At 36.2% G+C, this 16,385-nt stretch overlaps 1 protein-coding gene across 4 annotated transcripts in view; it reads right to left on the bottom strand.

Moving 5' to 3' along the window:
• NPHP3 (nephrocystin 3) overlaps positions 1-16,385 on the bottom strand; it is a 32,475-nt gene that overhangs the window by 2,197 nt on the left and 13,893 nt on the right. The window contains exons 10-25 of one of the 4 annotated variants that reach the window (XM_010947738.3): positions 14,922-15,025; positions 13,830-13,944; positions 13,451-13,594; positions 12,872-12,969; positions 11,615-11,717; positions 11,119-11,201; positions 9,537-9,675; positions 8,366-8,530; positions 7,315-7,409; positions 6,664-6,786; positions 5,227-5,416; positions 4,823-5,064; positions 3,741-3,816; positions 2,403-2,530; positions 1,280-1,520; positions 124-249 (exon numbers count right to left, since the gene is read on the bottom strand). In XM_010947738.3, the coding sequence (XP_010946040.2) occupies positions 124-249; positions 1,280-1,520; positions 2,403-2,530; positions 3,741-3,816; positions 4,823-5,064; positions 5,227-5,416; positions 6,664-6,786; positions 7,315-7,409; positions 8,366-8,530; positions 9,537-9,675; positions 11,119-11,201; positions 11,615-11,717; positions 12,872-12,969; positions 13,451-13,594; positions 13,830-13,944; positions 14,922-15,025 (2,172 nt within the window). Of the gene's footprint in view, positions 1-123; positions 270-1,279; positions 2,531-3,740; positions 3,817-4,822; positions 5,065-5,226; positions 5,417-6,663; positions 6,787-7,314; positions 7,410-8,365; positions 8,531-9,536; positions 9,676-11,118; positions 11,202-11,614; positions 11,718-12,871; positions 12,970-13,450; positions 13,595-13,829; positions 13,945-14,921; positions 15,026-16,385 lie in introns of those variants that run through there. The other 3 variants (XM_045511228.2, XR_012509422.1, XM_074371230.1) reach the window with 3 other exon arrangements.

Raw genomic sequence — 16,385 nt, 5'->3', positions numbered from 1 at the left:
AGAACTAAAGGAAGCATTAGTAGATAATCTCAATTTTACTTTATTTTTACAGTGCCATGTCTAATACTATATTTCATACCTTAAAGCCACTCACGTACAAAGCGTGAAAGTGTGGGAACTTACCATCTGGCTATAAAGAACAGCTAAGTTCACCAAGGCAGTAGCTACACTAGGGTGCTTTGGACCGAAGGACTTCTGCCGAATTTCAACAGCCAGCTCATACAGAGGTACAGCTTTGTCAAGTTTCCCCTAAAAAACAGTAGTGAAATCTAACAAAAATATTAAAGCAATAAATACTTCCTGATTAGAGTTTGTTCCACAAATACAATTTTGTATTAAAAAGTAATTTTGAGGGAGAAAATTCAGAAGCATTTCCTCCCAGTTTAATGGTTAAGTTTCTAGATGACTGAAATCTAATAGAGTAAGTAAAACTACATTAAATATAAAAATATTTTCTTGGATAATTCAGAAGGCCCTTCAGGATGACCCCCTTATACTATTTCCGGTGAAGTGAAAACATGCCAGTTACAGTGTGTTTGCTACTATACATAACGTAGGGATAGCATCAAAATAAAAGTTCCTTCCCCACCAAATCCCTTCCAAATTTTTCTAGGATTTCTTTTTCACTTGAAAGTTAGGCAGAAATAGCAACAATGGTTCCTTCATACTAAAACATGAACTTCAGTGCCAGGAGGACCAGCAAGGGTCCCACAAAGTCTGAAGATAGTCGACACGACTCTATAATTGTGCTAAATGAAAGCATACTTCTCTGGCTTTTTTTTTTTTTTTTGAGAACAGCTATAAAAACTTCAAATGTCACTCAAGCTAGAATCCTATGGTAAAGGATGATTACATTTAATTGTAGGCAAAGAAAGAGTGAAATCAAAATGGTCATTTAATCAGTTACCAAGACTCCTCCTTCAGCCCTGACAATTGTGTGATTCATTATGTGTATGGTAGCTTAACATCAAATCTAATACTGGCTGAATTTTAGAACTTATCAAATGTACAAGAAAAATAAGTTCTAATGAGAATGCTGATGAATGCATTTATATTTGGACTATATTTTAAAAAAAGTAACCAGTACCTTAATTTAGTTACATCTGAAATGATATTTTTCAATGTTCTACTCAGCTATTTGTTGAAAAATTAAATCATTATGATTTAAAAGCTCATAGGAAATAATCTATCCATCAGAAGACAAATTATTTTGCTGATAGCAGTTATGGCTTAATTGGTATGTTATAAAACACACGTAGGTATGCCGAGGATTACTTACCATTTTCTTATACAAGATTGCAAGATGCTTCACTGTATAAGCCAGAGAAGGGTGATCAGGGGCTAGTGCTCGTCTCCGAATGTCTAAGGCTCTTTCATAAAGTTCTTCTGCTTTATCATACTGTTTCTTTTCATTGCATAGAGCCGCGAGATTATTCAAAGACTGGGCACAGTCAGGGTGATCTGGCCCTAGGACTCGCTCCCTCATCTCCAAGGAGCGCTTCAGAAACTGGTCAGCTGTTCTATGAACAAAAGCCCCAAATGGTTTAAATGATTTATTCTCTAGAAGTCAGACCTAGTTAGGTGGAGAACTAAAGCACTTTTATTCTTATATCTAAGACAGTTAAAATGAAGGATTCGGCTTAAAATTCTCTCTCCCCCTCATCTCTTCCTGCCCTTTTCCAAAAATTTAAAAGTGCTTTTCTGATAGTGTGAGGGCCTAAAGTATCTGGATGGTTGTCTCAATTCTCCACTTCACTTCTCCTAAAAGGAAAACCCACGAATAGTTTCCAAAACAAACTTTTTATATCTTAAAAATTACTACGCCTGACTCAAAAGATTTTGGCATTCATTCCTTCTCCCTTTGTAGTTAGTACTAAATAATTTTTAATGAAAGAAACTTTTGTGAAGTGGCCTAAATATTTGTTGTATTTTTCTGATACCCAAAGTGCCAAATTTGTTAAATTTTTCTGACATACAAAGAAGTCCAGAAACACTTCTTTCGCAGAAAGTATAAACATTAACGCCTTTTTGAGTCTTTCTGCCCAAATAAACTGAAGACAAAAACTAACAGTCACCTACACTCTTTTCTTTATTCTCCCTTTGTCCCAAGTTTGTTCTTTGGTGAGGCCTCATGTACAACATCTACACAAACTCACTTTTCATAAACATATAAAATATCTGAGAGAAGCTACAGGATAACGTTTTAGTTACTAAGGAAAACGTGAAAGGAAACAGTAGAGAAAATGTCACTGTCTTGTGGCCATGTTTGTAACAATCATACATGAATTCTGGCATGGTTTCTATCAATTTTTCTAGCTTGATTTGACAGAAATGTAAAACAGCTTTGCCTCTAAGAGACAAAAATGGATACCTGTTTTCATCATTAACACCACGGTACTCACTCCAGGTTGTTCTGAAGATAGTAGAGCACACCCAGTTCATTGAGGGTCCGGGCGTTGTCAGGTGTGTCCTTACCCAGCGTGAGCTCTTCTAACTGTAAGGCCCGTCTACGTAAAAGGGCAAATCCATACTGCAGCAAACGCAAGAAATTCACAACAATCACTAAGTAACTGCAATCTCTGATTCTGAAGCAATACTAGGGTTCTAAAAAAATCCTTCCTCCTTTTGTTCCCTTTAAAGTAGATTACAACTACTTAACGTATCACACCGATTTAGTCTAACAGTTATAGAAAATACATACACTTCCATGTAGCAGCTCATTCTCAAATTCATTCAAAACTATTTTGTGAAAATGATTATAAGATCTTTTAGCAAAATAAACTGAATCCCAAAGTGCTTGAAAAAGATCAGGAAACAGAATTAACTTGCATATATTCATTAACCCCATTAGCAAACATTTAAATATCGAGTACTTAGAATTGCACATAGCACTTGCAACCTGTAGAAAAATAAGCCCTGAAGATGGAATGTACAGCGTAGTAAATACAGACAATAATACTGTATTAGGATCATCAGTCTTGCTAAGAGACTAGATCTGAATTATCCCCACCACAAAAAAGAAGTGATAATTATGTGACCTGACAGAGGTGTTAGCCAATGCTGTGGTAATAATCATACTACAATATAGAAAGGCATCAAATAAACATGTTGTATATCTTAAATTTACACAATGTTATATGTCAAATATATTTCAATAAAAAATTGCACATTGCATTTTAAGTTAAAATATGCTATATTTAGATTTTATCAGTACCTTAGAGAAATGAATTTTTTTTTTGTGCTTAAGGGTAAAAATTTCTTTGCATTGAATCTAACATAAAAGGTTTACTAAATGTCTTTTATTCTCTTTCTCAACTCTTTAAAAAAAAGAATTAAAGCAGCTTTATAGTCCATCTTTCAAAAATCTTTATAGTTCCACTTTTTAAAAATTAAAAAAAAATCTTCCCCAGCTTTATTGAGATAATTGACATAAAACATCATGTAAGTTTAAGGTGTACAATGTGATAATTTGACAGATATATACATACATATATATATTGCAAAATGATTACAATATATAGTTCCACTTTTTAAAAGTCTACTAATTTGTACTTCTCAGTGATACTGATATTTAAACATGTATTATAAATAAATAAGAAAACGTTACTTCCCTAGAAGCCACTTTAAAATCTGAAGTTCTTAAAATATGTGAAGTGAGGTCTGTGCATCTATATTATGATATTCAGAGATGTTCTTTTCCTTTTTGGTTCAAACATAATACAAAAGAAATCTCTCATTACCAAGTTGCCTTTTCTCCTTGTAGCTTTCTGACGAATTTTAAAAGATTTTTTCCTAAAATGTTCAGCTTGTTCGTATCTTTAAAAAAAAAAAAAAAACTAAGTCAAATGAAAGAAACAGGCATCCAAAGTATACTTCAGTGAAATCAAAGCACCAGTGTAAAAGCCTGTTGTGGCTACTAAACACAGCATTATTTTGAGAAGTCATAGTCATATAGAATTAACAATTTTTAACAAAAACTTTCATAAAACAGAATGTAACAAACAAATCTAGTCCTCCAAGTAGCTCACATTTAACTGTTTTTAACTGATTAAACTCATTTTGTTGAATATCTAAAGGGCAACCTAACTAAATGAAAATCCCAAACTTTGGTTTGTTATATAAGCTTCCACACAGGCTAATTTTTGGTCAAATAGAAATTCATAAAAAATCTACATGAAGCAATACTTCTAGAAGCTAAAAGAAAAATTCTAATATGTATCACTTATGATGGGACAAAAGAAATGATTTCGGATAGAGAAGATACACCATTCAGTGGGTTAACATACTAAGGACCAACAAATTTCTTCTGTAAAGGGCTAGACAGTAAATCTAATTTTAGGCTTTGTGGGCCACATGCAATTACAAAACTACTGTTGAAGCCAGGAAGCAACCGGGGACGATATGTGAAATGGAAAAATGTGGCTGTGTTCCTCTACAACCCTTCGTGCAAAACAGGGGGCCTTCTGGACTTGACATGTGGGCATGGTCTGCTGCCCCTGCGTTAGTAACACACTCAATGTTACAAAGCTGGTCAGTGAAGAAGCCTGGTTTCAAACCCAGCTATGTGACTCCAAAGTCCATGCTCTGTCCTCTGCACATCTTGATATAGGGACGAATCTTGTAATTCTAATTTTCTGTTTACCCCATGAAGACCCAGATCAAGAATAATATTTGAACATGGTGGATTCAAAAGAATATACAATAAGGAAAATATAAGGTAAGGAAAAGTAGGCAGCCACAAAACAAAGCCTCGCACAGGAGTACGTCAGGAACTGTAACTCCCTGTCATAAAACTACAGAGAATCACTCATCTACATCTTACTTATTTTGCTTCTGGTACAAAGTCGCAAGTGCCTCAAGTTCGCGCGCAACATGCGGATGGTCCGCACCATAGGCGTTTTCTGCGATCTCCAGTGCCTGCTTATACAGCTGTTCCGCGTTGCCGAACTTCTTCCCCTGCACGTACACGCTGGCTAGCTGGTGGAGGGCGTGAGCTACTCGTGGGTGATCCGGATCTAAAGCCGTTTCTCGAATCTCTAGAGACCTCTGCAAAGGCACGACAGCCTGGGGGGAAGAAAAGGTCAAAGGTCAATTAAAATGAGTGAAATGCTGTGAGAGCTGCCACCGGATTAGCACAACAAATGAAAGCTGCGTGAATCCTAGGAAGGGGAGAGGAGTGAACATGAAAACCGGCAGGCTGTCTCTGCTGTCCTGCTGAGAAGTTACCTGGCTGAGAAGGCCTAGGTCCTTGAGAAATCGCCCCAGGGTTTCATAAAGATCAGCTAAGCAAATCATACTCTCCTCGCCTTCACAGTTTTTCTCATACTGCTTCAGTGAATCAAAGTATTCTGCTGCCATCGCACTTTTGTCTTTGCCAACAAACTGCCAGTAACTCAGCAACTCAGCAAAGTGTCCTCTGTTTCAACAAATAATAGGAATTTAATGAGAAAGAAACTTTAAAACCCACTAATGAGTGAAAATGTCAGGATTCGCACCAAGCTATTGATAGTTTGTTAGTAGGTAGATTCAGAGTAGCGAGGAAAGTGTGCAGACTGTGACTGCCGTGAGTCTGCAGCTTCCTAGCTATGAGATCGTGAGCAGGCTGTCTGACCCCTTACACCTCACCATCCTCACCTGCAGACGGGGGGCACCAACACCACCTGCCTCAGGTGTTACTGTAGGGAGATGATGGCACAGAGCAAGTGCTCCACACTGTTGGCTGTTATCATTAATATCATCATGGTTACTCACGACAGAAATCTGTCAGAATCCTTTTTAGACATTTCATGATATGCATGCAGTCAGCTGCTGAGTTCACCCCAAAATTATTTTAAATGATGGAAATCAGAACAGAAGAAACTAATGAAACACAGGCAAATTGCCAGAATATCTGCTTTGTATTTTTCATCAAGGAATTGAATGATAAAGGTAAACTTACCTATAGATGATATTAAGCAGGATACAAGACCTGGTACACTAAAGAATGAATCTGATTTCAAAGGGATCATGAAAAATTGGGATGGAGATCAAAAATAATTTATGAGATACAACAATGAAATTTGAAAGAGTTCACTAAAGAGCAAAACAGATCAGGCAGCTATGTTATGAGACGTGTCTAAATTTCCAGGTGAGACAGAAAAACCTCCTCAGGGGGCTTAGAGGTCAGAAGCTTGGCCAATAAAAAGGTGGTTCTGCTACTGACAAATTCAAGTATACCAGAAGAGATAAAAATACATTTGTGAAAAAGGCTAATCCTTTCTTTAAATTCAACACCAGTCAGATTCTATGTAGAGCCCAGAGTCTGGTTTGAAGGCTTTACTCTGAAACACTTGAAGGCCCCGAGAGGCAGACATCATGAACTGCTTCCCTGGGTGGTTTGGATTTAAACCTGCTTTAGTGAAAGATTAAGATACCAAGCTATCTCCAGAGCATTCCAGCTCTGACTTTATGAAAATAGCAATACTCTATCATTTTTGTTTACTTCTTGTAAAAAGGAGATCTCATAGCAATTTGCAAATTGTCCTAAAATATTTCCCACACTGTTTCATAGCTCAGGTAACTGGACTAATTTTTAAATGAAAAATGCTATTTTTCTTTGTTACACTGAACAACTGTTTAAATATGTTTTTCTAGGGAAAGGTGTTCTACAAATAAGTTTCTTACCTTTTATAGAGGTTTTGGGACACAAAGAGATTGAGAAGGCAGTCGTGAAGCTTCTGTTTGTTCCCCTGCTGCTGGAAAAGCCACGGGAGTTCATCCGCACTTCTCCAAGTCACTCGGTCCTGACTGTTAGGAGACAAGGGGCAATGTTCAGTAATACTCACCTACAATGAGATCGCTTCAGAGGCTGCAGACAAATGTTGAAGGCAGAAAGATATGTTTGAGATATATCTCTGACTCCACGTATAATCTAATACTGAGAAAATCAGGTCAAAAATCAGAAACGTTACCAATCTATGAAAATAAAGTAATATTAGGACCATTGACCAAACTCTAAAGGCATTTTCATAAAATTGAACTATCAATGGACCCAAATATACACACTCAGATATAAACAGATACATATTTTTAAACCATTTAAACCATATAACTAGAAGAAAATAAAAATAATAAAATGATCTTGCACTGATTTCACTTAAGTTTAAATCAGCATCTTTTGTTCTTTTGACATTAACAGAGTAGGGAAAGGATTTAATCTTTTTATAATAATTACATTTTTATACATTAAGTTATAAGCTAAGAAAGAAAAATAAGGACACAGAGGTAGAGTGTGTTTCAGAAGTTACAGAAGAACAGCATGAACACTTGTAACACCTTAGCTGCATGGTGAAATAGTTGATGAGATTTTGCCTATATGAAGAAATGTTGGTAGGACCTTCCATGTAGTCTAGTCTCACTGTTTCCCAAGCCTATGGAGAAGAAGAAAAAACATCAGTCTATTTTCTGTAAGTCATCTAACAATGAATTTGTATAAAGAAATTTACAATTATTTCAATTTTAGAGTTACATAATAGAAATGGCACTAGAATATTTTAAAATTCAGTATATATTTATGTGGTAAACTGACAGTAGAGTTCCTGTAAGAACTTATAACATAATTCAATTTGAACTTTTAGTGAATACATTAAAAATCTGAACTGTGGATTGAAAAAGTAATAAAGAGTAAATTATATTTAAGCGATACACAATAAAGGAGAAAGATAAGCCTGTGAAACTGCGAACATTTCACACTTACATATGTAACACAGCATACTCAAATGGAAGACTTCATTTACGCCTGTTTACGTATATGAATCAACCACGGCATTGCAGATGACAAGAATCATATTTTATTTATGATTATCATGTATTAGTTGTTATTTACTGTGTGTTAGACATCATGTGTAGGACCTCACCAGATCAAATAATTACCTACCACCTCAGTCAGTTCTCTTCACAACCCCTGAGGTAAGCAGGAAACATCGGCCCAAGGCCTAGAGAACTTGCTCAAGGTTACATTAACCTGTGAAGAGCTGGGTTGTGAACTAAGGCAGAGTGACTTCCAGAGCCCAGGCTCTTAAAATATATATAATATCCAATAATTCAATGCAAAAATAAAATTGAAAAGAGTATATCTTCTCATTCACAAAGAAACTACCTTTTAAAGTAATAGCCACTTCATAAAGGTACTTAACATCACAAAAGTTATAGCCAAATTTTATATCTAACCTAAAATCACTGCAAAAAATTTTTGTAATGCCAAGTTTGAGATTTCAATTTTGTCTTGTGATTTAAACACTTAAAATGATGTGGTATGATAGAGCATAATACACATATAATATGTGGACGTTCATAAATGAAAACACCTTATTAAGATAAAATTTACCTGTAGATGTTGAAACTTGAGCAAACCACAACTGTAAGTCAACAAACACATTTTGTGCAAACTGTGAATAAGGGAGGTCAAGACAGCCCAGGACATCTCAGGATACAGTTCCATCAATTCTGACTCACTCACACCATTGTGACTAACATTTACGAGGCAGAGAATCTAGGTAGATAGACGAATTAACAATGATCATAAAGCACCTCTTTAAGTTACTAACAGTCATTAAAATTTCCATAATTCTTTCAAGCTTATCAACTTCTTATTCAAATTTATCATTCAAATGATTTAATAAACCAAGAAACAGATTTCTTAAAATAAAACATACTTTCCAAAAGGCACTAATCAAGAATAAGAGAGTATATACAGAAAATCTAGCTCACCAAAGATAACACACAGACAGAAAAAGTTTAGTGAAAATTAAAACTGCAGGAAATGTATTACTGAAATTAATGACAGAGTTCCAATTCTGGGAAGATGGTGGAAGGAAACAGCTCTCCTACTACAAATGCCTGTTACTATCCGGCAACATGTAACAAAACATTTCTAAAAGTAGTTGAGCCTGTGGAAAAGAAAGGGAAATACTGCAAGTGCCAAAAATAAATAGGAAACTGAAAATCAGAAAATTATGTGTTAAGGACTTACACTTGAAGAACAAAACTAAAATATTTTGAAGGGAAAAAAATATGAGAACATTTTTTGATAGCTAAGGATTTTAAAAATAAGATACAACAGGCATAAACCACAAAAGAAACAGTTGATAAATGTGACTTCATTAAAATAAAACTTTGTATAATGATACCATGAAGTTAAAAGACAAGAACAGGAGAAAGATATTGATTTGCAAACTCTGTGACAAAGGATTTGTACTCAGTATGCAGAAAACTGAAGAACTCCTACAGATCAATAAGAAAAAGTCAATTCAGTTAAAAAATGGGTAAAGGATTTGAACCAGCAATTCACATGAGACGAAACAAGAATAGCCAATAAACATGAAAATATGAAAACTCTCCACGGTAATCAGGAAAATACATGTTTCCTGAGATATCACTTCTGGCTACAAGCACACTATGGCTGCAGGCATTCCTGTATGTGCTTCAAAGATTTGCTATTTACTTCAATTCACACACAAATACAAACAAAGCAAAATAATCTTCCTTTTATACTTCACCTGTTTCATTAGTTCTTTATCCATGTCATTTGCCATGGACTCCTGGATAGATTGCAGAACAAGTCTATATAATGAAACAGTGTCTTGACACTGGAAACACTGAAGAAGGAGTTTATCTAAATTGCCTGCTCTCCCAGCACTGTTGGAATTGAGAACAGATTTAATTTCTTAGTCTGCCAACATCTGTGAAAAATTTGGGGTAAATAAAAACAATGCTATTTTATCTCTATTTTTGGTACTGTTCAATTGATAATAACAGGAATTCAATAAAACATGACACAGGGAAACGTTAGTCTTATGAGGCTGCTAGAGTCATCAGGGTTAGTTTACTACAACATTTAATTCAATTCAATAAACATATGCTGGGACTTACTATATGGTAAGGAATTACTACACATTATGGAAAATAAAAATGAGGAAGACATGGTTCTTATCATCTAGAGACATGTCACCTACATACAGGAAGCAGGAGAACAATTATAAATAAGTATTATTAGTTAATTAGCCATGCAAATTAAACTTAAACAAACAGAGCCAGAATTTGGGAAATATCAGGCTAAAGAAAATCAGTAAATGGGGTTTGTTTTAAAATATTACACAACATTTACCAGTAGTTTCTTTTTAAAATATAAAGATACATAAAGAAGAGGGAAAAACAGACCAAAAATGGTCCATAGTCCTTCTTACCATAGATAATTTCAATAAATATTATGAAATGTATGGAAAATGACTCACATTCTTGAACTGTACTTATGTAACCCACTGACGTTCACAGCGGCCACATTCACTGCCACAACTCCGGGAACAGGGGGAGGGGGCAGTGGACATATTACAGGTAATTCAAAGTTTTAGAAGATTTTTTTCATTTCAAATTCAGTGTTGAGATGAGAATGTGGAATTAAGAGACAAGAGCACTAAATTCAGGGCCCACAATATGAGCTGTGCTAGGATTACCACCTATTGTGATGAACACCAAAACAGACACTAATCTTTTTGCCTTCTGGTTACAAAGTAGGGTGAGGCTGTCCTGAAGAAGCAGAAGCAGTAAGACTCTCCACTGTTCATCTACAGGCAAATTACTAATGGGTATCTAAAGCACAAGATTCTGTTTTAAGATGAAAAAGTTTATTAGGATATGAAAACAGACACAATTAAAAATTCCTGCCTACGTACCCACCTACTGATTTTCAAGGACACCTGAGATAACGTTTTTATGCCCCAGTTGTCGCCTCACTTTCTCACAGCTAGGGGATTTTGCCATCAAGCAAGTGACAATGAGCACTCAGGTGTGGGCCCCAAATTGAGGGTGATGATGGCCTTCTTTTGCAACCCCTAGTCAGGAAAAGGTTAGTGTGATGAAAACCAGACAAATATATCCAACAAGTTCTGGTGATTCTCAGGCTAGCAATCTTCAGTCATAAGTCACATGCTCAAGGGTGTTAGTATTACTGTTAGAAGAAACAGAATCTGAGTGGCCCAAGAGACTGTCGCAGTGATCAGTTCTCAGTTACACACGGTGAGGGAAGCATTCTGCAGCAAACACAAAACATGCTGAAGATCACGTAAAATAACCACAACTTACCATGCCAGCATTTTGCCGAAAAGGGTGACATAAAGGGCATTGCAGGTTGTAGCAGAACGACAGTGTCGTTCTAGCTTCTTCTCCTGCACCAGTTTACCCAGAAACAAAACAAAAATACAAAACCACCCTGGAATTAAGTGGTCTTTACAACTGAGATATCAACAAACATTCCTGCAGAAAGAATGTGGTTCCTGCCATCTCACCAGCGACATCGCTGCCGTGTGGTGGGGGCCACAGGTGCAGTCCACATGCACATGCTTATCTGCTTCTAAAATATTGCCTAACATCATACAGTAAAGTAAACCTTAAGTCCAAATCTTTTTTTATTGCTTCTTCTCTATCTGTTATTAAGAGTGAATGTATTTAACAATTACTAAATTTCAATTCTCCTTAGAACCATAGAGAGATCCTATATTGAATTTTAACTCTTATATAAGGTGTCTTATAAAGAAAGCTATAGAGAGTAAAAGATATCAGTAAAATTAAAAATATTTACCTGTTCTTTACTCAATTTAATGTCTACAGAGTGGCATTCTGCCATTATAATAGATCTTGCATCTTTTGGATTTAAAGGGTCAAGATGAAGTGTAGGCCACAACCTTTTATTTAAAGAAAAGAAAAGTGAAATTCTCTTCTAATGATACAACACAAGCTGTAATCCACCCACAAGAGAAGTCAAAGTCCATTACAAGAATTAATTTTTATACTGCCTTTATAAAGTAAGCAAAATTAATCTCTGTTAATCATATTAAGTAATATTATTTCATTTATTCCAACATGTATATCATTACTTTTAGCGATTAACCACAACATTTATAAAATAGCTTAAAAATAAATAAATAAACAGATAAATAAACAAACAGCTTACACATTGATGGGGAAGCAGTAAAACACTTCTAGCTCTATGTTCTGAACACCAGTAAAGCAACATAGATATTAATACCTATGAGGAATAGCACCAGACAGCCTTTGCCCACACTTGTAATCCAATCAGAATTTCATCACCCTGTAACATATAGTCTCAACGGGGTAGTGAAAATTATTTGCTGGGGGGAACAATAAAATCTTACTCTTTTTATGTATAAAGCACAAATATACATACATATCTGTTTATACATATGAACTAATAATATATAGTATATGTGTGGTATTAACATTTTTTTGGCAGGGAGGTATTTAGGAAGAAAATTACTAAAAAGGCTCCTGAAGGGGTGGGGTGGGGCATGGAAAAATAGGTTAGGAAACACTACCCCACAGAATCAACCACCACATCCCATTTTGAGGACTGCTCAAGTGAGTGCACACTTCAGGACCACAGGCACCTGGTCCATTGCTCTAGCCTGGCCCTCCTTCTGTTTTCTCACCCACAAATTTAACTGCCTACTATAGACATCACTACTTGGAGCTACAATTGGTAACTCTAACCAACCATGTTCAAAACCAGAACTCATAACATTTCCTCCACAAATCTGCCCATTCTTTGTGGCTCCCATCTCAGTCCATGGGACCACAATTAATTTCACCTCAAGCCAAAAACCTGGGAGCCATCCTAGCCTTTCTCCTCCCTCACATCCCAGATCTAACCTCCCACCAAATCCTACAGATCGCACCCTCCTCTTGAATTTGTCCACTTCTCCCCACCTTCACTGCCACTTACATGAAAAGTATGAAAACTACAAACACACATCAAAACTTTTTCTTGTCTGTACTTAAAACATTTCACGTAATCTGAAAACGAAAGTCAGCAGCGTACCTCCATGCTGGAGGGCAGGTTTCTACATTCACGGAAACAATTACTCTCACGTTCACTGGCAGTGGGTCTATCAGCCATTTCATGTGTTTTTCAACTTGCTTAAAAATATAAAAACAAAATTCCATCTATTAATTCAAAATATTTCATAAATGACCCAATAACAGCGCCCCATGTAAACTGAAATTCTCATTACGTTTCTCATTATTATTAAAGATAAAAACTTTATTTTGGGATGATTTATCTCAGACTACTGGAAGAACAAATGGCAAAACACTGCTATCTCTGATCTTAATTCTAGACATGGAAGGAAACGTCAAGGCCCTAAAATTTATGTCAAAATGAACAAAATTTGCTAATTGTGAAAACACAGTCATTCTTTCCCAATGAGATGCTAGCATCTACTGGCATATAGTACATTTTCTTATCCATGCTTCCTCTCTAGAAATCAAGCGGAAATAAAAGAAACAACACCAGCATTTTTTTCTTCTCACAAACGTGATTTAAATGCCTGCTATGGTCATTCCTGATATTTTTGTGTCTTTCTGGGCGTATCAATAGATTATAAAGTGAAAACAGTACCTGCACTTGATCGATAGAATCGATAACGATGATGATGCTGCCTTGATGACGGGCAGAGAGTTTTTCCAGCCAACGTGGGAATTCTTCCAGAAGCTTAGCAGGATCCAATGTCAGAGCAGATACTGACCAAGAATGCTGCATCAACTATGAGGTGAGAACCCAAGCGAATTAAAGCAGCTACCCTGTATCACAGGTGGGAAATATTTCTATCTCTGCATTTTAAACCAAAATTAAATCATCAAGAGGACCCAACTGCACTGAGTATTATTTTTAAAGTTATGCAAAACCAAAACAAATGGTTTATCATCAGGTACTCAGCCCCAACAACCTCTGAAGCTAAATAAATATTCTGATAATCCCAAAAGACAGCACACTCTACCTTTAGAGTTAGTCGTTTAATAATCAGGGAAGACTCTGAGCTGGTTGACATGGGCCTCCCCACAAAATGAGAAAGGATTAGAGCGTTAGGAGAATTCTTCTGCTGTAACTGGATCCTGAAAGAAAAAGACCTTTTACAAGACTGATGAAGCTCCTTTACTGTCAACAAAAAAAGAACTCATGATGCATTAAGCATCAAATGCTACCTGTCAGGAATCACACAGTCAGTCAATTTTGAATTAATATGGGAAATTTCCACTTTCACTCCACTGTTAAGACTCTTTTAAATAAAACACTGAAAAGTTACAGGTTCATTTTAATTGCAAGTTGATGTTAAGAAACCAAAATAGCATATATTTGAGGTTAAAGTATTAGTAAAATGAGCATTAACCTTTAACTACAAATATGTTATTAGAGGAAAAAGAGAAGTTTCTTTGTTAATTACAAAAACAGTATTTTCAAACATAACTTTGAGTAAAAGGGTAATAAAAAGGAAATAACACATGCTAACTCCTCAAGGTAAATAGTAATTACGAATGAAAGAAAATCATCTAAACACTTGTTCTTAAATAATATGAAAGTAAAATAAAACTAAAAAAAGAGCTTATTAGCTTAAACAGATCTTAGTCCATAATCTGAAGAACTAGTTTGCATTCACAGTAAAGGTTATCCTTAATTTTGATATTCTTTATGATTCATTTAACTCTAAATAGTTTGTCTTTGTCTTATTTCAAATATTTAAAATCCCAGTAAGACTTTTAAGATGAAGTCAATAATTGACAATAAAGGCACATGCCCCTGAAAGTTCACCTAATTTCACGTCACACTGACCACTCCCTTACCTCCAACCTACATCATTTATGTACATAATCCTAAATGCTCACATTTCCTATTCCTTTCTCATTCTGTATCTTCCCTCTAACATCTAAATTGTATACATCTCAGGGCATGAATCTATTAGTTTCCTCCTTTTTGCTTTTTTGATGTTTGGTGCAGGCCATGCAGGAAGGCAGACATGCAGTAATTCATTTTATTGAATGAGTTCAGTAATTGAACTGATGACGACAAGAACATAATTGGACTAGCGTCATACCACTTTGACAGAAGAAGGGACTTTCCAGAGCCTGGTCCTCCAGATACAAGAAGGGGCGGAATTGGTGCCGGTGCTGCCACCAGATCATTGAGGCGCTGGTAATACTAGAAACAAAAATGAACTGAAGTTGTGAGGAAGTACGTGCCTCTTTGAATATGAAATAAGAGTCAATTTCTGATGATCCTCTGAAATCAGTGGAGATAAGCTGCATCAGAAAATGAAACCTACTTTCAGTCAACAGCACCCTCATAATTGCTTATTTTTATGGCTGGTTAAATATGCCCAAAGTAGTAAACTAAGAGTGGGCCCCTATGTCTTCTATCATAGTAATGCTGCAAATTAATGGATGAGGGACAACACTTAGGAGCCTCACGGGGTCTTGCAACATTCAGGTGTTTTGGAGAATGCTGCAGTGAGGCCACTGTATCACCCTGTAGCTCCTGAACCACTTAAGTACCACAGAAAGCCTTGAGGGTGCCTGCAGGCCACCTAGATCTCCTGGTCAGAAGAAAGCCTGTCCTGGAGACCATCCCAGTTTCCAGTGACTCCTGAGAAACAAGAGCAGGTCTTATCTGGGGCCTCGGAGTCTCCCAACCTGCTGCAGAGAATCAGGTTAGGACAGGCCGCCTGCCATCTTTCTGAAACTGAATGTGTTCTATGCAGAGTCTAACAACTCCAACTTCTAGGCTTTCCCCAGACACAAAAAAACTGGTTCAGAGCTGAAAAGAACACTCTCAGAAACCCCAAAATATCTCCATAGTTACAAAGGAGTTTCCAAAATTATCTTGGGGGTTAAAATGTTTATTAAGTGGACCAGTGGTCTAAATGACATGTAATAAGTAGTGTGTGTGAGTTTTACGGTAGCAAAAGTTTCCAGCCACTACTAGAAATAATTACTTGGTATAGTTTTTCAATCAGTTTTTCTGTTTGTCATTTCATATTCCCCAGGAATTCAAATAATTCTGAGAGCAACGAGGCTTCACAAGAAACAAAGGGTTTAATTGATTTATGATGTTGTAAATCTTAACACTTCAGTTCATGGTCCACATAAAGCCTATTTAGACCTCTAGTTCCCAAGTTAAGACCCTCTGTCATAGTAGAAAGAAAGCACAGGATTTGGAGCCAGAAGACCTAGGTTCAAATCTCACATCTGCAGTCTACACCCTGTATGCTCTTAGGCAAACCATAATCTGAACCTTAGGGTCTCCATTTATCATATGCCAGGTACTGTGCCAAGTGCTTTATGCACATGGTCTGGCTTAGTCGCCCCAACAACCCAATGAAGTAGGCATTATTAGTTATTCTCATTTCACAAGAGACAAGAAAGTCAAAGTTTAGAGCTAAGTAACTTGATCAAAATCCATAGTGAGGAAATGGTAGAACCAGAACATAAACACTGATGGTCTAAATTATAAAAGTCCTTGAAAAGTCCTATAAAAATGCAGCTGTTAGTGACAACTACTT

Source organism: Camelus bactrianus, chromosome 1 (assembly GCF_048773025.1).
Source record: "Camelus bactrianus isolate YW-2024 breed Bactrian camel chromosome 1, ASM4877302v1, whole genome shotgun sequence".
Lineage (NCBI taxonomy): Eukaryota > Metazoa > Chordata > Mammalia > Artiodactyla > Camelidae > Camelus > Camelus bactrianus.
This window is presented reverse-complemented; position numbering and strand designations above follow the sequence as displayed.